We start from the raw sequence: 19635 nt of genomic DNA, 5'->3' as shown, positions 1-19635 counted from the left end.
TTTATTTATTTTTTGAGCCTCCTTTCCTGCTTCTTGTGGTGTGAACGGAGGCAACACAACGAGACTAGTTCTATAACGCAAGAAATACGTATTCTTCTTTGCTCTAGAAAATAAGCTTTTCGTTTTACAAGACAGTTTATCCCTTTCGTTTGGTAGAGTTAACCTTTTTATTTGAACTTTTATGAAAGCAGCTTTCATCGCCAATACTGAATTCTGTAAGAGCACCAGCGTAGCTTTTCTCACTTAGTGATGGCGGCCAGGTCGACCGCTGAAATATTGTGCTCGGATGACAGTTTGATCCGAGTGGAAACCAGACAAGAATCTGATAAGAGTACCATATATTTTTGGTATTTCTGCGTTACGTCTTTAGAGGAGTTCAATTTTCGTTCTGCACAACTGTAGTAACATGCAGACGCCGAAGTTCCATTCCCACTGTCAGCTGCTCCAACTGAGTGGAGGTTCTTCTTATATCAAATTCACGGTAGAGGTTACCAGCTCTCCTTCTCTTTTCCCGGCGGTATATAAAGTGTAGCAGCGGTGGCTGACGTCATCACGTTGCCGCAGTACGTTCGCCTTTCGAGAAACGAGTCCCACGAGATTGACTGGAGACGCACGCCACGCTGTAAGCCCTCCTGGGAACGCGTTTCTCTTTTGTGGAGAGCTGCCGGCTCCAATCTGAAGCTCAGCTCGCAGGACGCCGGCTCGGCTACAACTCTGCGTTGCCAGCGGACGCACGGGTCGCGCACGTGGCCTAGTTGTAGCGGTCGATAGTGCATTGTACGCCGGCGCGCCTGGCAACGCGGCTACCCGCCTCGGCCGCCGTTACCTCCGAGGGCGGGCAGCCTCGCTGCCGACACTTTCATAATCCCAACCACCGGCACATTCTGTAGTCAGTCCTGCTTTTGAGGGTATCGGTAGCAAAAGTCCTTTATCGTAGAGAACGTTTCATTCGTTAGTGCCAAAAATGTTTCTCGTATTCGTACTAGCGTTTTGCCTAATATCGTATAGGGCCGCCTTGGCCCTGCAGAAGTGTAGCAGCACGACGTGGCATGGACTCGACTAATGTCTGAAGTAGTGCTGGAGGGAACTGACACCATGAATCCTACAGGACTGTCCAAAAATCCGTAAGAGTACGAGGGGTGGAGATCTCTGATAAACAGCACGTTGCAAGACATCAGACATATGCTCAATAATGTTCATGCATGTGGAGTTTGGTGGCCAACGGAAATTTAAACCCAGAAGTGTGTTCCTGGAGCCACTCTGTAGCAATTCTGGACGTGTGGGGTGTCGCATTGTCCTGCCGGAATTACCCAAGTCCGTCGGAATGCACAATAAACATGAATGGATACAACTGATCAGAAAGAATGTTTACATACATACTACGTGTCGGAGTAGTATTTAGGCGTATCAGGGGTCCCATGCTATTCGACCTGCACACGCCCAACACCATTACAGACCATCCACCAGCTGACATGCAGGTTCCGTGGTTTCATGAGGCTCTCTCCATACACGTACAAGTCCATCTGCTCGATACAATTTGAAACGAGACTCGTCCGACCAGGAAACATGTCTCCAGTGATCACAGTCCAACGTCGGTGTTGACGGGCTCAGGTGAGGCATAAAATTTTGTGTGTTGCTGTCATCAAGGGTACACGATTGGGCCTTCGGCTCCGAAAGCCCATATCGTTTATGTTTCGCTGGATGGTTCTCACGCTGACACTTGTTTATGGCCCAACACTGAAATCTGCAGCAATTTGAGGAAGGGTTGCACTTCTGTCACGTTGAACGAATCTCTTCAGTCGTCGTTGGCAGCGTCCCTGCAGGATCTTTTTCGGCCGCAGTGATGTCGGAATTTGACATTTAATCGGATTCCTGATACACTCGTCGTACTTCACCGCTACCTGGAGATGCTGTGTCCCGTCGCTCATGCGCCGACTATAACACCACGTTCAAACTCACTTAAATCTTGATAACATGCCATTGTAGCAGCAGTGACCGATCTCATAACTGCACCAGTCTCTTGTTGTCTTCTATACGCAGCGCCGTATTCTACCTGGTTACAACTGCACCAGACGCTTGTTGTCTTGTATGGGCGTTGCGACAGCAGCGCCGTATTCCCGTATTCTGCCTCTTTACCTATATCTGTATTTGAATACACATGCCCATACCAGTTTCTTTGGCGCTTCAGCGTATTTAACTATACGTATTTTCGTAGCAGATGTACAGTGTTACATGGCAGCTTATTTAAATTATCTAGCTACAGATGTTGGACAAAAATATGCAAATACAGCGAGAAATGCTTACTTGAACATAAATGCAGATGCTACTCAAACCTGGAGGCAGCGCTGTTGTCTTTGACCGCGAGCAGCACCTGCGCGGCGCCCCCGGTACGTTGCAATTACCAGCCGTGGTCAGAACAGAGATCTGTGTAGTCGTGAGTGCAATATGTAGCAGCTAAGTGAATGGGAACTGGGGTCAATTGTTGCTGCTCCTATGATGAGTGCTTCTGCAAGCAAGGTAACCGAATGCATGCTGCAATGACTGAAATGGAATGTATTAATCAAACTTTGTGGAGATTTTCATAATTTAACAGTATTTAATGCTTAAAGTTTCATTCCATTTCATACTGGAGCCGATCATCACATTAGTATGAAACTTGATGTTCACAGGTATGAGTACACTCTTGTATTCGTTGTAGCGCTGAAGCAAATGCCCTCCGACTGTTATTGTGAGCTTTGCTTGCCATACCATGTCAGTTCATAATACATCTTTCATTATGTTTCACTTAGATATACAAGTCAAACATACGTACTGACTCTGTGACAAATTATTGACCAGAGTAACATTGTTTGTACGGTAGCAGTCTGTTGCACTCCATGTTACTCGTACGTTCTGTATCAAGAAAATGCATGTAACATCATTACCTTTTCTTCTGGAGCTGTACAGGAGGGGGGAATTGTAATTGAATTTTGCGTTATCGATGCCACAGCCGATCATACAAGTTACTGAACTTAATGAACGAAGATTGATTAATAAACGTTTCTCGTAACAGGTAGTGAGACTTAACAAAATTCCTTACTCGTCTTTGTTATTACTAATCTCTTCGTTTAAGATTTCAGGAATTTATTTTCGCATGGAGAAATTAGGAGTTTGATGAACCTGAGCGAACCTGCAGACGGTCATTAATTAGTTTCACAAACCCCGCAAGAAAGTCATAGAGCTCTACAATCGTGCGCCCACTGTACTGAGATAGCTGTATTCCGGCCACTACTTTCTTTACAGTAATTAGAATTTTCACTGCTTAGGCTTTATGGGAACTTCTGAATTGTTTCAGAACTAATTTTAATTCAAAAGTCCAAAGACAATTAAAAACGCAATCAAAATTTTTTATTTCAAATGAATTAGTTTTCTGAGATAGATGACGAAAATTATGAAGAGTGATGACTGGAAGTAGGTATTAAACGATACATATTTCCATCGCACACCACACATGTGAGGGGCATGTCAGGGGACAGAGCTAACGAGTCAAGGACCTGTACATACATCAACGTGTTGGTAGCATGGTCTGCAGTGTGAGGTCTTGAATTATCGTGCTGGAATTTTCCATTTGGTAACCTGTTCACGGACGTAAGGCAACAGGGTATACCAGTCTCGCCATGAACTGTCGACCATATCAACAGATATTAAATCAGCTTTGTTCTCCAATTAGGTGGCTGAACCTGCTCTTCGGGATCTCCTAGCCAGCAATGCCATACGAATTTACTTTACTGGGGCAACAGTATGGCAAGAAAATTAGGCACATGTCCGTCGAAAAGGGTAACACCAAGACAAGAGCATAGGGTTATCCGCCTGGCTCTGATGAAGAGACGGATTACAACAGCTGGTCACATGTTAAAGGTAGAGTGTCATCACAAACCATCAGGGACAGATTACTGTAAGCTACATTGAGATTACGAGTTGCCATGCGTCTTTTACAACTGGCACCAAAACACAGACAACAGGGACATGCATGATCTAGAGCCAGAGTCAACCGGGGACAATGAGTGGATTCTGTGCCGTCCAATAGCTCCCCAAGCCACAATCGCACGTATTGGAGACGTACGGCTCTCTATAATATCTTCTTGCTGTGACCTCTCACCATATCGTCTACGGACATGCTGGCTTCAATCTGATCTCCAAAGACAAAAGCGAGACTCTTCGCTGAACAGCGCAGAAACCACTCAGTGTCCCGATTGATGTTGGCTCTAGATCATGCGTGGTTCTATTGTCTGTTTTTTGGTGCCATCTGTAAACGACACACGGCAATTCGAGATCTCAACCCAGCTTCCAGTAGTCTGTTCCTGACGCTCCTTGGTCGCACACTGCTGTAATTTCTGTCGGGATTTCAGATGTTGTATCCATCTATTCATTAGAGCCATTCATAAAACCCTGCGCTCTTCTCTTGGTATACTCGTTCTGAACAGACCCGTGCCTATTCTTGTAGCCATAGAGTTCCACTAGTAATTTCGTATGGCATTTTTTGCTATCATATCCCTTAGGGCATGTACATCTGTCTAATTGGAAAGGTTTTTATGTCCTTTCCCCTCAATGGCACCTTTCCTTCGCTAAATGTGAGGTTTTTTTTACTAGTGATCTGATGACTGCAGATAACTACAGTGAGTGTGCGTAGTGCCGTGTCATGTGTATTGGGTGATGATAAGAAAAGTGAGAGGGTGAAACCTGGTGTCGGAATGTGGCACTCCTTTCTAATAACACCAACGGGGCTACATTTCGGACGGATCGCCATCAGCGCGTTCATACACTCTCACTTCAGGAACTACTGCGGAGAAGTTTGAAATTTAGCTCTGGACATTGGCACGAAGTCTGGTAATCAGGATCTTTACGCCACCATCCCTCCTCCCTTTTGGGCGTAAACGCAAAGTAAAAGTAGCCAACACCACGTGGTGTACATAGGCTGTTACCCATCGAAGCATTGATCAGACCTGGCATTGCTTAACTTAAGCGACCTTGACAAGAGCTGGAGTATTCAATGAGACCACGCCGCTGGCACAGTTACCCAGTCATCTCGAACCTCTTGTCCTGAGATCATTGTATTACAGGCAACTGTCTGTGTGATTTATCGTACGATATTCCTATGGCGAGGAGTCAGCCTCTCACGAAATCCGAAAGAAAGCGACAAGCTTCGCGAGCATGTCCTCAGGGTGTGCAGCGTTGCGTGTTCCACCTGAAGAATTCCAGTTAAGTTAGACATGCCCGACAGCCTTTATATAGTCATACTATTCTTCACGGGTAGGAATTCTTTTTTATACGCTGAAAATAAGCTCGCCTGATGATGAAATTTTGATCAATATATCCCGCAGGGACGGAACTAGTGGAGAATCATTTTGGTACCGTATGGTCAAGGTGTTAGTTGTATGATACTTTCTGTTTCCGTCAGTGTATAACGTCAACAGAAGAATATGAATATGTAACTTGAATGCTCCAAGTATACAAGAGAGGACTGTATGTACGTACCACCATGGTGTTCTGCAGGTCCTTGGTGAAGTAGCGGTTCTGGTGGGCGTTCGCAGCTGCTATGCTCAGCAGGTAGTCGTTACGGGCCCCCGTAGACTTTTCTTCCAGTTGCTCGCGTTTCGATGATACCTGTGGAGGAACGAAGAATGTTACTCTGACAGCGAAATGATAGTCGTACTGCATAGAAGATTTGAAGCTTCGACAGCAGGTCGAAATAGCAGACCCGCATATTGATACACTAACAACCAGAGTGTACTGACTGCAGTTCAAAAATTCGCTGCTCTTAGTAACGAGTTGCCGGCCGGTGTGGCTCAGCGGTTCTAGGCGCTTCAGCCTGGAACCGCGCGACCGCTGCGGTCACAGGTTCGAATTTTGCCTCGGGCATGGATGTGTGTGATGTCCTTTGGGTAGTTAGGTTTAAGTAGTTCTAGGTTCTAGAGGACTGATGACCGCAGATGTTAAGTCCTATAGTGCTCAGAGCCATTTGAACCAAGTAACGAGATGGAGCCAGTTACTAGTCTGTAGAATTCGAATTCTTGGTCACATTCTAGTTTATATGAAGAGATAACCTGTTTCAGCTCAGACAGAAAAGCAGCGACTTCCAGGAAGCGCAGACGGTTACCTGTTCGAAAAGAATTTACGGAAAAGGAAAGCTGTCAAGCATTTTGCGAACTGATTGGACTAACACTGAGAAGTGAAACTGAGTAGAGAAACATTTGACATGACATTGAATAATGTTCTGAATAATGTGCAGCCAATTAGACTGCAATGTGTACAAAAGCCACAGCCAAACATCCTCTAGTACTCTTTCAGATTCCACGGTACTAAGTCAAACATTGAACTTCAAATTCTCAGTCGACGCCTCATTTCTGTAAATGATTTTTATGATTTCGAGTATCATTCAAAGGCGCATTAATGTTTGTCTAATCCGTTTTATTTCTTACTTTTAGACAAAAGCATTTCACATGACATTTAACCATTTTTTTAGTATTAGAAATGATACTGTTGTAATTAAAACAGCTAGTAGGCTTTGAAGAGATGCAGTTTTTGAAACTTCACTTAGGTAGTTAGCAGCAGCAGCTGTTCATGAAGAATTTCAATTTTCCCTCAAGCGACTAAGTTTTTCTTTATTACTTTGATTTCTTTCAAAAATTATAGCCTTCCTATGCTCATTCCCCACTCCTCGTTTGGCTACGAATATTCAGACAAAAACTTTTCCTCAAATCGCCAAATAAGTAATGCATTGTCTAATTTTCCCCAAAATCGTTAGTTAGCCTTTCTTTATTACGAAGAATAATCCGAAGCAGTTAAATATATTTTACAAAATTAGACTCGCTAATCATCCCGCCACCTCATTTGTCTATTCCCTTCTTCGTTTGGCTGGTAGCGTTCAGCGTACACTGCTATATCTGTGGTTGTAGTTCTGTGACATTCACAGTAAAATGACATCATATGTAGTTTTTCGTCATTACTGAAGATCGGTATATAGACGAGACGGGCGAAAACGTCACAAGCTATACCAAAACAGGGAAACTGCCCAAAACGTATGTGAAATGCGTCACAGAGTACTTTCCTGTTTGCCACCGACAGCAGTACAGCAGGCCCGAGAAGGAGACGCTAGTCGACTGAACGGCGTAGGTAGAATGTGCGTACTCACGTGGTCTATCTGCATCAAGCTGCAGCACTGTGCAGGCAATCCTTGCCCTGCTCATTACGGCAGAAACCGCGGCGGCTTTGACATGCTTTAAAGTGTAGCATTTCAGAACGCACGATGTTTACAACGGTGAAACCAAGTCTGCCATCACCAACTGTACCTCTAGTTTTCATTTCCACGGAAAAAAAATACACGCGACTTTTAAAAACACTCAAATTTGTTGTGAAAATGGTGTTCGTTGACCTCTGTGGATCATGCATTCCTGCCCGTTGTGTGAGCTACTGACATAGGTACATCCCTGGCCAATTGAATTTTTCACGTTTTGTTTCCTTTCGGAAATGTAAGAGGTGGCAGCGCTAGGTGGGACACGCTATATTCATGATATTTGCCTCCTACGAAAAGATATTACAAAGCATGCAAAAAGACCTTTTATTTTGCACCATTAGATGGAGTTTAGTATTACATTGAAATAAGTTTTTTAGATCTCGTTTCGTACTGAAATAGACACTGTACTGACAACAACAGAAATGGAGAAGAATAATGAATCTGTTACTGAATACGAAAAAAAGTTTGATTCAACAATGGATTGCACAAGAAGAAGAGATGTTCACAGAGGAGATCGTTTCACAAGGTATCCCAGGAGGAATGGGAATAAGGCAGGATCTATCATTCGAAGAGAAAAATTGTAGTAAACAACTGCTCTAAAATAGATACCTTAAGATCTATGAGCACTTACTCATCTTCGCTGCTGTGAAACATAGCTCTTCTTTTGGGTCATCAGTCTTCTGATGGCTTTGATGCGGCTCGCCACTAATTCCTCTCCTGTGACAACCTCTTCATTTCAGAGTAGCACTTCCTCAATTATTTGCTGGATGTATTCCAGTCTCTATCTTCCCCTACAGTTTTTTGTGCTCTACAGCTCCCTCTAGTACAATGGAAGGCATTCCCTCATGTCTTAGTAGATGTCCTATCATCCCGTCACTTCTCATTATCAGTGTTTTCAACAGATTCCTTTCCTTTCCGATTCTGCTCAGAACCTCCTTTTTCCTTACCTTATCAGTCCAGTTCATTTTCAACATTCGTCTGAAGCACCATATCACAAAATGCTTCGATTCTCTTCAGTTCCGGTTTTTCCACAGCCCATGTTTCACTACTATACAACGCTGTACTCAAGACGATCATTTTCAGAAATATCTTCCTCAAATTAACGCCTATGTCTGATGCTAATAGACTTCTTTTGGCCAGGAATGCAATTTTTTATATTGATATTCTGCTTTTGATGGCCTCCTTGGTTACTGTACTGTGAGCAAGCAGTAAAGGACACAAAAGAAATATTCGGAGTAGGTATTAATGTCCATTGGGAAGAAATAAAAACTTTGAGGTTCGCCAATGACATTGTAATTCTGTCAGAGAGAGCAAAGGACTTGAAAGAGCAGTTGAACGGAATGGACAGTCTTGAAAGAGGATATAAGATGAACATCAACGAAAGAAAAACGAGGATCATGGAATGTAGTCTAATTAAGTCGGGTGATGCTGAGGGAATTAGATTAGGAAATGAGACACTTGAAGTAGTAAAGGAGTTTTGCTATTTGGGGAGCAAAATAACTGATGATGGTCGAAGCAGAGATGATATAAAATGTAGACTGGCAATGACAAGGAAAGCGTTTCTGAAGAAGAGAAATTTGTTAACATCGAGTATTTATATAAGTGTCAGGAAGTCGTTTCTCAAAGTATTTGTATGGAGTGTAGCCATGTATGGAAGTGAAACATGGACGATAAATACATTGGACAAGAAGAGAATAGAAGTTTTCGAAATGTGGTGCTACAGAAGAATGCTGAAGATTAGATGGGTAGATTACATAACTAATGAGGAGGTACTGAATAGAATTGGGGAAAAGAGGAGTTTGTGGCACAACTCGACAAGAAGAAGGGACCGGTTGGTAGGACATCTTCTGAGGCATCAAGGGATCACAAATTTAGCATTGGAGGGCAGAGTGGAGGGTAAAAACCGTAGAGGGAGACCAAGAGATGAATACACTAAGCAGATTCAGAAGGATGTGGGTTGCAGTAAGTATGGGGAGATGAAGAAGCTTGCAGAGGATAGAGTAGCATGGAGAGCTGCATCAAACCAGTCTCAGGACTGAAGACAACAGCAACAACAACAACAACAACAACAACAGGGAGGCAGGAGAATTCCTTAACGTCATCAATTTCGTGACCATCAATCATCTTGTTAAGTTTCTCGCAGTTCTCATTTCTGCTACTTCTCATTACTTTCGTCTTTCTTCGACTTACTCTCAGTCGATATTCTGTACTCATTAGATTGTTCATCCCATTTAGCGGATCATGAAATTCTTCTTCATTTTCACTCAGGTTAGCAATGTCATCAGCGAATCGTATCATTGATATTGAATTTTAATTGCACTCCGGAACCTTTCTTTTATTTCCATCCCTGCTTCTTCGATGTACAGACTGAACATCAGGGGCGAAAGACGACTTCTCTGTCTTACACCCTTTTTAAACCGAGCACTTCGTTCTTCGTCGTCTACTCTTATTATTCCCTCTTGGCTCTTGTACGTATTCTATATTACTCGTCTCTCCCTATAACTTACCCCTGCTTTTCTCAGAATTTCGAACATCTTGCACCATTTTACATTGTCGAAGGCTTTTTCCAGATCGACAAATCCTATGAACGTGTCTCGATTTTTCTTTAGCCTTGCTTCCATTATCAACCGGAATGTCAGAATTGCCTCTCGCGTGCCTTTACCTTTTCTAAAGTCAGACTGATCGTCATCTACCACATCCTCAATTTTCTTTTGCATTCTGTTGTGTATTATTCTTGTCAGTAAATTGGATGCATGAGCTGTTAAGCTGATTGTGCGATTGTTCTCGCGCTTGTCAACTCTTGCAGTCTTCGGAATTGTGTGGATGATATTTTTCCGAAAGTCAGATGGTATGTCGTCGGACTCATACATTCTGCACACCAGTGTGAACAGTGTTTTGTTGCCACTTCCTCCGCTCTTCTAATGAACAAATACTCATAGCTCTCAAGGTATGCATTTTACAGGAAATGTTTACTAGACATCTTGTTCTTGTTTTGGCCCATTCTACATCCTACCAAAATATGGAATGCAAAGAGTTTCCAGCAGGAGAGTCTGGTGTTATAGTACCGAAGATGAAGAAGGCTAATAGCTCTTAAGGTATGCATTTTAGAGCCCATGCTTACCACTATTTTATTCGAATAATCATTGAGTATTGTTCTCCTGGGACACACTATAGTTTTAGTCATTATGTGAATGATATGAAACCCCTCAAATATAAATTTTTCTGAGGGAAGCATCACTTACCTTTGCACTGTTCTTCTGAAGTGATGTAATTGACTGGAAGAACGAACCCTTCTTTTTCTTTAACCTGGAACATACAAAAATGTGCAATAAGAACTCACATAAAAATAACGAAGACCATTGTACTGCAACGGTGGCACATTGTTAGAAAAGAGTACATGTTCCGGGTTTCCTGTAGACACAGTTTGTAACACAACACAGTGCCCACATACAATTTTTTCCTGCATTATCAACTATGTACGTTTAAATGAAGTGCATAAATATGTTGTGTATATTATTATGAAGTTTATACGTTTAATTTACTGCGTGAAAAATAACCAATTAAAGAGAATGTAAAGAATTGTAGTATACGCACTGGCCAAGACAGGAAATATAGTTATGTAAACCAAAGAGGTTATTGTTATTGTCATACTATCGCTGGGCGCAGGAGCGAGGCGCGGTCGGGCACTGTCGGTCAGTTGGTAAGGAGAATCGGTTAGCAGCCAGTGGACGGGTCGGACGCAAAGGAGGAATTCTGCAGCGAGAGGGCGTAAGACTTGTTACACTGCAAGATCACACGTACAGTATGGCCAGGCATAATGTGGAGAAGTAATTGGTCACAGCGCAAAGCATCGAGGATAACCAGCAGTGTTTAAGAAGAACGCTGGTGCCCCAAAGCTAGTGGTGGTGAAGAGCCTATGTTCGTACATTGTCGTTGTGTAATGGACCTCGCCGAGCCGAACGCACAGCTGTTAATTTAGACCCGAACAGATTATCATTTAGAATTGTAAAAGGCTTGCCAGTGTTAGTTGCGAATCGTTCAATAACAATTACGAGGCGTGTTTTTTTAAGTAAGTACTGTTTTCAAATTTAAAAAAAGACGTGCTAAGATATCTCAATAATTTTATTTTTACATGAAACCCTGTACCTTAATCTACTTTTCTTCATACTTTCCGTCAATTTTGAGGCACTTGCCATAACGTTGAACCAGTTTTTGAATACCCTCCTCATAGAAGTCTGCCGCATGACTTGCTACCACTGTTTTGACTTCGTCATCGTCTTGAAGACCCTGACCGCCCAGGTGTTTCTTCAAGTGCAGGAACAGATGGCAGTCACTGGGGGCAAGATCCGGACCGTACGGAGGATGATCTAGAGTTTCCCATCGAAAAGATGTGATGAGATCTTTTGTCTGATTCGCCACATGCGGACGGGCATTGTCTTGCAGCAAAACGATGCCCTTGCTCAACTTCCATGGACTGTTGCTTTGATTCTGGTGTGACGTAGGCCACCCATGTTTCATCGCCCGTTACAATTTGGCTTAAGAGATCATCACCGTCGCTGTGGTACCGCTCAAGGAAAGTTAATGCCCTGTCTAAACGTTTGGTTTTGTGCACATCCGTCAACATTTTCGGTACCCAACGTGCGCACCATTTTCGGTAATTCAAGTGCTCAGTCACAATGCCATACAAAACACTTCGAGAAACATTAGGAAAGTCATCCCGCTAGGAGGAAATCGTAAAGCGTCTGTTTTCTCTCACCTTTTTGTCCACTTCCTGCACTTCAGCCGGCCGGAGTGGCCGAGTGGTTCTAGGCGCTACAGTCTGGAACCGCGCGACCGCTACGGTCGCAGGTTCGGATCTTGCCTCGGGCATGGATGTTTTGATGTCCTTAGGTTAGTTAGGTTTAAGTTGTTCTACGTTCTAGGGGACTGATGCTCTCAGCAGTCCCATAGCGCTCAGAGCAATTTGAACCAATCTTTGAACCAAACTTTCATTAACGACCGAAGGACGCCCACTCCATTGTTCATCATGCACATTTATGTGGGCATCTTTAAATGCTCTCACCACTTTCTTACCATTCCATCACTCATAATGTTTTCTCCGTAAATTGCACAGATCACACGATGAATATCGAACGCTTTTAGGCCTTTAGCACTAAGAAATCTTGTAACAGCCCGTACTTCACAGTCTGCGGGACTCACGATTTTCAGAGGCATCTTAAACACTCAGTACACAACGTAAACAAGGTAGAATCAGACTGTAATGGCGTCAGTGCATAGATTAAGGTACAGGCTTTCATGTAAAAATATAATTATTGAGATATCTTAGCACGTCTTTTTCAGTTTCCAAACGGTACTTACTTAAAAAACACGAGTCGTACTTTAGTAACTATTGTGTTGAGGAGTGTAATTCTCAGTAACAACTGAGGATCCTATCCATAATTAACCGAGTGTTTGGTTAATGAACTGAAAGTAAATGATAAGAAGAGTGAAGTTTATCGAATTGATTAATAGTTTAAATGAAAGTGAACAAAAAAGTCAGTTTTTTATTTGCTATTTAAGTGCTGATTATTGACAAATAATTTGAGAAAGCAATATATAGTAGTTAACAATATTTCATATTCAGATAATTTTGTGTGAGAAGTAATTTATCTAACAAAAAGTTAGTTTTTTGGACTTGCACTTAACAGTGCTGATTATTGACAAGTCCTATGAACCATGGACCTTGCCGTTGGTGGGGAGGCTTGCATGCCTCAGCGATACAGATAGCCGTACCGTAGGTACAACCACAACGGAGGGGTATCTGTTGAGAGGCCAGACAAACGTGTGGTTCCTGAAGAGGGGCAGCAGCCTTTTCAGTAGTTGCAAGGGCAACAGTCTGGATGATAGACTGATCTGGCCTTGTAACAATAACCTAAACGGCCTCGCTGTGTTGGTACTGCGAACGGCTGAAAGCAAGGGGAAACTACGGACGTAATTTTTCCCGAGGGCATGCAGCTTTACTGTATGATTAAATGATGATGGCATCCTCTTGGGTAAAATATTCCGGAGGTAAAATAGTCCCCCACTCGGATCTCCGGGCGGAGACTACTTGAGAGGATGTCGTTATCAGGAGAAAGAAAACTTGTGTTCTACGGATCGGAGGGTGGAATGTCAGATCCCTTAATCGGGCAGGTAGGATAGAAAATTTAAAAAGGGAAAAGGATAGGTTAAAGTTAGATATAGTGGGAATTAGTGAAGTTCGGTGGCAGTAGGAACAAGACTTCTGGTCAGGTGAGTACAGAGTTATAAACACAAAATCAAATAGGGGTAATGCCGGAGTAGGTTTAATAATGAATAGGAAAATAGGAATGCGGGTAAGCTACTACAAACAGCATAGTGAACGCATTACTGTGGCCAAGATAGATACGAAGCCCACACCTACTACAGTAGTACAAGTTTATATGCCAACTATCTCTGCAGATGACGAAGAAATTGAAGAAATGTATGATGAAATAAAAAAAAAAATTATTCAGATAGTGAAGGGAGACGAAAATTTGATAGTCATGGGTGACTGGAATTCGAGTGTAGGAAAAGGGAGAGAAGGAAACGTAGTAGGTGAATATGGATTGGAGCTAAGAAATGAAAGAGGAAGCCGCCTGGTAGAATTTTGCACAGAGCACAACTTAATCATAACTAACACTTGGTTCAAGAATCATAAAAGAAGAATGTATACATGGAAGAATCCTAGAGATATTAGAAGCTTCTATACATGGAAGGACCCTGGAGATACCAAAAGGTATCAGATAGATTATATAATGGTAAGACATTTCCAGGGGCTGATGTGTACTCTGACCACAATCTATTGCTTATGAACTGTAGATTAAAACTGAAGAAACTGCAAAAAGGTGGGCATTTAAGGAGCTGGGACCTGGATAAACTGAAAGAACCAGAGGTTGTACAGAGTTTCAGGGAGAGCATAAGGGAACAATTGACAGAAATAGGGGAATAAAATACAGTAGAAGAAGAAATGGTAGCTTTGAGGGATGAAGTAGTGAAGGCAGCAGACGATCAAGTAGGTAAAAAGACGAGGGCTAGTAGAAATCCTTGGGTAACAGAAGAAATATTGAATTTAATTGATGAAGGGAGAAAATATAAAATGAAGCAGGCAAAAAGGAATACAAACGTCTCAAAAATGAGATCGACAGGAAGTGCAAAATGGCTAAGCAGGGATGGCTAGAGGACAAATGTAAGGATGTAGAGGCTTATCTCACTAGGGGTAAGATAGATACTGCCTACAGGAAAATTAAAGAGACCTTTGGAAAAAAGAGAACCACTTGTATGAACATAAAGAGCTCGCACGGAAACCCAGTTCTAAGCAAAGAAGGGAAAGCAGAAAGGTGGAAGCAGTATATAGAGGGTCTATACAAGGGCAATGTACTTGAGGACAATATTATGGAAATGGAAGAGGATGTAGATGAAGATGAAATGGGAGATACGATACTGCGTGAAGAGTTTGACAGAGCACTGATAGACCTGAGTCGAAACAAGGCCCCCGGAGTAGACAACATTACATTGGAACTACTGATGGCCATGGGAGAGCCAGTCCTGCTAAAGCTCTACCATCTGGTGAGCAAGATGTATGAGACAGGCAAAATACCCTCAGACTTCAAGAAGAATATAATAATTCTAATCCCAAAGAAAGCAGGTGTTGACAGATGTGAAAATTACCGAACAATCAGTTTAATAAGCCACATCTGCAAAATACTAACACGAATTCTTTACAGGCGAATGGAAAATCTTGTAGAAGCTGACCTCGGGGAAGATCAGTTTGGATTCCGTAGAAATACTGGAACACGTGAGGCAATACTGACCTTACGGCTTATCGTAGAAGGAAGATTAAGGAAAGGCAATCCTACATTTCTAGCATTTGTAGACTTAGAGAAAGCTTTTGATAATGTTGACTCGAATACTCTCTTTCAAATTCTAAAGGTGGCAGGGGTAAAATACAGGGAGCGAAAGGCTATTTACAATTTGTACAGAAACCAGACGGCAGTTATAAGAGTCGAGGGACATGAAAGAGAAGCAGTGGTTGGGAAGGGAGTAAGACAGGGTTGCAGTCTCTCCCCGATGTTATTCAACCTGTATATTGAGCAAGCAGTAAAGAAAACAAAAGAAAAATTCGGAGTAGGTATTAAAATCCATGGAGAAGAAATAAAAACTTTGAGGTTCCTCGATGACACTGCAATTCTGTCAGAGACAGCAAAGGACTTGGAAGAGCAGTTGAACGGAATGGACAGTGTCTTGAAAGGAGGATATAAGATGAACATCAACGAAATATATGAGAATAATGGAATATAGTCGAATTAAGTCGGGTGATGCTGAGGGAATTAGGTTAGGAAATGAGACACTTAAAGTAGTAAAGGAGTTTTGCTATTTGGGGAGCAAAATAACTGATGATGGTCGAAGTAGAGAGGATATAAAATGTAGACTGTCAATGGCAAGGAGAGCGTTTCTGAAGAAGAGAAATTTGTTAACATCGAGTATAGATTTAAGTGTCAGGAAGTCATTTCTGAAAGTTTTTGTATGGAGTTTAGCCATGTATGGAAGTCAAACATGGACGATAAATAGTTTGTACAAGAAGAGAATAGAAGCTTTCGAAATGCGGTGCTACAGAAGAATGCTGAAGATTAGATGGGTAGATCACATAACCAATGAGGAAGTATTGAACAGGATTGGGGAGAAGAGAAGTTTGTGGCACAACTTGACCAGAAGAAGGGATCGGTTGTTAGGACATGTTCTGAAGCATCAAGGGATCACCAATTTAGTATTGGAGGGCAGCGAGGAGGGTAAAAATCGTAGAGGGAAACCAAGAGATGAATACACTAAACAGATTCAGAAGAATGTAGGTTGCAGTAGGTACTGGGAGATGAAGAATCTTGCACAGGATAGAGTAGCATGGAGAGCTGCAGCAAACCAGTCTCAGGACTGAAGACAACAACAACAAACAACAATGACAAACCAGTATATTTAACAATACTTCATGATCAGACAATTTTGTTTGAGAATTAATTTAAGTAACAATAAGTCAAAGTAGTGAACTTCATAATCATTTTAAAAACCAGTTGTTCTTTTCAAAATGTTGACTTTTTGCAAAACACTTCAAAAGCAATTAACATTACAGTGCGAAATGCACTTCAGTTGTTACGCAATTCGTAGTGTAAAGAACTAGTAATTAATTTCATGAAGAAGTTGCAAGTTTGCTTGAGCCGTGTTGCGGCTCGCGTTGGTGCTTTGTAAGTTTCCATCCTCCGTTGGAGACCAAACCGTATCGTTCAGTTGACATGGTTGCGATTGTTTCTCTTCTTCTTATGTTGACTGGCGCCACTTCGTTTCGCAAGCGTTGCCTGTCCGCTAGTGGCATCAGCGGCGGTTATCGATATGCAGTAACGGTTGCCCTATCTTTGGGGCGACGTCGTTGTTTTTCCGGGTCGTCTGAGTATGGAGTCAGGTGGGGACTGACGAGCAGCCAGGTCCGCGCAGTGCGTGAACACGCCGGGACCGCTGGCGGCGCGCATGGACTGCCGGGTCTAAGGGCTGTTGTCACGAGGGTTGTAAAGCGGATCCTGCAAGCTTTAAGATGAGAACACTTGAATTCAAGCAGATAAACCATCACCATTGTGATATCTCGCGATTTTCCAGTGACTTGGGTCGTGTTGCTGTTCGTAGTGTCGCCGAGGCGAAGAGCAGCGAGTGGAGTGCTTGGGGAAGGTGGATCTGATTAACTTTCCTCGACTTCTTATTACTATTTACTGCGTTCAGCTTGTTACAATTTGTTAAGCTCAACCAGCGGTATTTTTCCTTCCTGGTGGCCGCTATCACCCCAATTACCAGTCCTGGGAGTTAGTGTTTGCAACGGTAGTGTACGTTTCCTCGCTTTGCCGTTACTGTCCGGTAAGGCTTGTAGTTGACAGCTTTCTTGATTGTAGGCCGGTTGGTGATTTTTCTACTCTCGTGTACTCTGAACACAGTATGCTGGGGGCGAGGTGCAGACCACCGGTTCCGGCTTTGACGTATTGTTGCATTTGGTTTGTCGGATGTCAGGTAGCTTCAGCAAGTTATCATTAGTCATTAATTAGACTGCCACTAGCGTGAGTTACCATCTTATGAAGTGAATGCAACTCTTGCCTGTCTGTCTCATTGCTCGCAAATGTGTTTGTTCTCAGAACCGGTCCTTGTGTTTTATTATTGTATTATTTATTATAATACCTTGTAATGAGTACATTAAGATATGTATGCCTAGTTAATAGTTCTGGTTACCTTCTTCAATAAATGTAGCACTGTAAAGCTTGCGTTACAAGGTTTACCATCATTTTGTTTCACCTGTTTGGTGATCAGTTGCTTGCTCTTCTTTTTTTTTAAATTAACTTTGCTATTGTATATGCTGTTTCACGGCAGGTTTCTAAATTTTTTATATAATTGCCGCTCCTGGAGTGTAAGGCCTTCAGCTGTAATTGTGACTATTTGCCTTAAAATTCTAATATTGTACTGTTACTTTTTTTAGCAGAAAGGCTTAAATTAAAACCTTATTTACTGCCATGTCTGGCATCTGATGCCTTCTGCTGCGTTTGTGGCTACTTACCTGTAACATTTTAATATTTCAAAGTTGGAAGTTGCAGCCAGTTCTTAAAAATTCTTAATTTATTGCCATTCTTGGTGTATAAGGCCTTCGGCCGTGATCACAGTGGCCTGTTTTTAAAACATTATCTGTTGTATCTGTATTTTATGGTGATTTGCTAACTTGTGGCGCACTGAAAAGACTATTATTTTACACAGTTGTTCATTCCTTCAGTAGTAAAGTGTGGTTCTTTTAATATATTGTTGAGTCTGGAATTACTGGCTTAAATTAAATGTGTATAATTGTAAAAGGCAACCTATACTAAGTGACTACGGCCCCGTCCACAATCGTAACCGAATCCTGTCTTCCCCTGACTTCCAGGTTTCATTGCTTTTGTCCATGACTTAAATTTTTCTGGGCCACCATTATGTTTTTATAATAGGGCGAGTCACTGCCTTTTGCAAGTGTCCACGCCTGCCGACATGCTACAATAATGACGCAATTTCATTTCGAAGTCAAAAGTTTCAAATAATTTTGCTCACACTAATTGAGCTGGCGAACTTTTATTTACTGTAATTTCCAAACAGAGTCAAAATTAATTCATAATTTTGGACCAAAATTTCACTAGTCAGTTTCCGTATATATATATATATATATATATATATATATATATATATATATATATATTCTGCCTATCGTTATTGCGTGAAGTAAACTGCACAATAGCGATCAAGTTATGACAGCATCTGACTTCTTCTGGGTAATACTTTTACTTGGGATTCGATCCTGTATCCCAAATTCATATCAAATCATTGGTAATTGTTTAATTAGTCATCCACCCGGAGAGGAAGGAGAACGCTGAAAGTTCTGCTGCGGTACGGATGACAAGTGGATCACAGTGCGCTGATGAAAAGGCGCCACAACTGGATACATACTCCCAAGCAGGAGTACAGGGGACAGTACGTTTCTTGTGGGCAAAACTTGTAAATAGCACAAAGATTTACCCATCAAATTCTGACGATGTATGGACCAAATGCAATGTCGCGTCCAGTCGTACTGAAGTGGTACTAACAATTTGACCATAGGCGCTTAGACTTGGGTGATGCTAATCGGGAAATCTATATTCTGCACCAAGCAATTTCCACCTGTCCGGCAAAGTTGTAAGAACATCTTGGGGCAAGATATTTTATAACTATGAGGACGTTGACACAGTAGTTCTCGAATGGCTCAGTGACCAAATAGCTTATTGGTAGAAGGTTCCTACCGTTCCTATTCAGAGACTTAGTGACATACTGAAAAACAGTATCGTGTATCTGTGTCATTTTGATGTGTAAAGTGGCATTCAAGTTACTTGAAATGCTGTAATAATATAATTTACTTTCTGAAGTACCGCCGCACGTGCCACATCGTGGGATCTAACGAAAAGTTTCGTTATTGTTAAGTTATTAGCAAAGTCACTATGTTGGTACAGTATCCGTAACTGCTAGTGGAACACCATTATTATTTATTGCGCGTTGTTAATTTCACGTAAATGACTCAGGAGTGTCGTAGATTTGTTTAGAGGAGTCGTAACTTGTTTCGATCTTTAATGAGGCTTCATCTATAGAGATTTTATTTTGTTGAAAAAGATCAACAAGTTTGTCGTTACTGTAATTTCAACGATCAGCCTTTCAGCAAGGCGTACGTATTAGACTAAACGCGAGACTCTTCCAGGGTAGAAGAATAAGAACTAGTTCATGATTCCTGCCACCATGCTTGTGTTATACGG

The 19635-nt window shown here is 42.1% G+C and overlaps 1 protein-coding gene across 1 annotated transcript in view; it reads right to left on the bottom strand.

The window, feature by feature from the left end:
* LOC126365773 (protein nervous wreck) overlaps positions 1-19635 on the bottom strand; it is a 692956-nt gene that overhangs the window by 202716 nt on the left and 470605 nt on the right. Inside the window, exons 7-8 of the mRNA XM_050008297.1 lie at positions 10516-10579; positions 5515-5643 (exon numbers count right to left, since the gene is read on the bottom strand). Coding sequence (XP_049864254.1) covers positions 5515-5643; positions 10516-10579 — 193 coding nt within the window. The remainder of the gene's footprint in view (positions 1-5514; positions 5644-10515; positions 10580-19635) is intronic.

The sequence above is a fragment of the Schistocerca gregaria genome, chromosome 4 (genome assembly GCF_023897955.1).
Source record: "Schistocerca gregaria isolate iqSchGreg1 chromosome 4, iqSchGreg1.2, whole genome shotgun sequence".
Taxonomy (NCBI): Eukaryota; Metazoa; Arthropoda; class Insecta; order Orthoptera; family Acrididae; genus Schistocerca; species Schistocerca gregaria.
The sequence above is the reverse complement of the archived record's forward strand: the minus strand, read 5'-3'. Positions and strand labels throughout refer to the sequence as shown.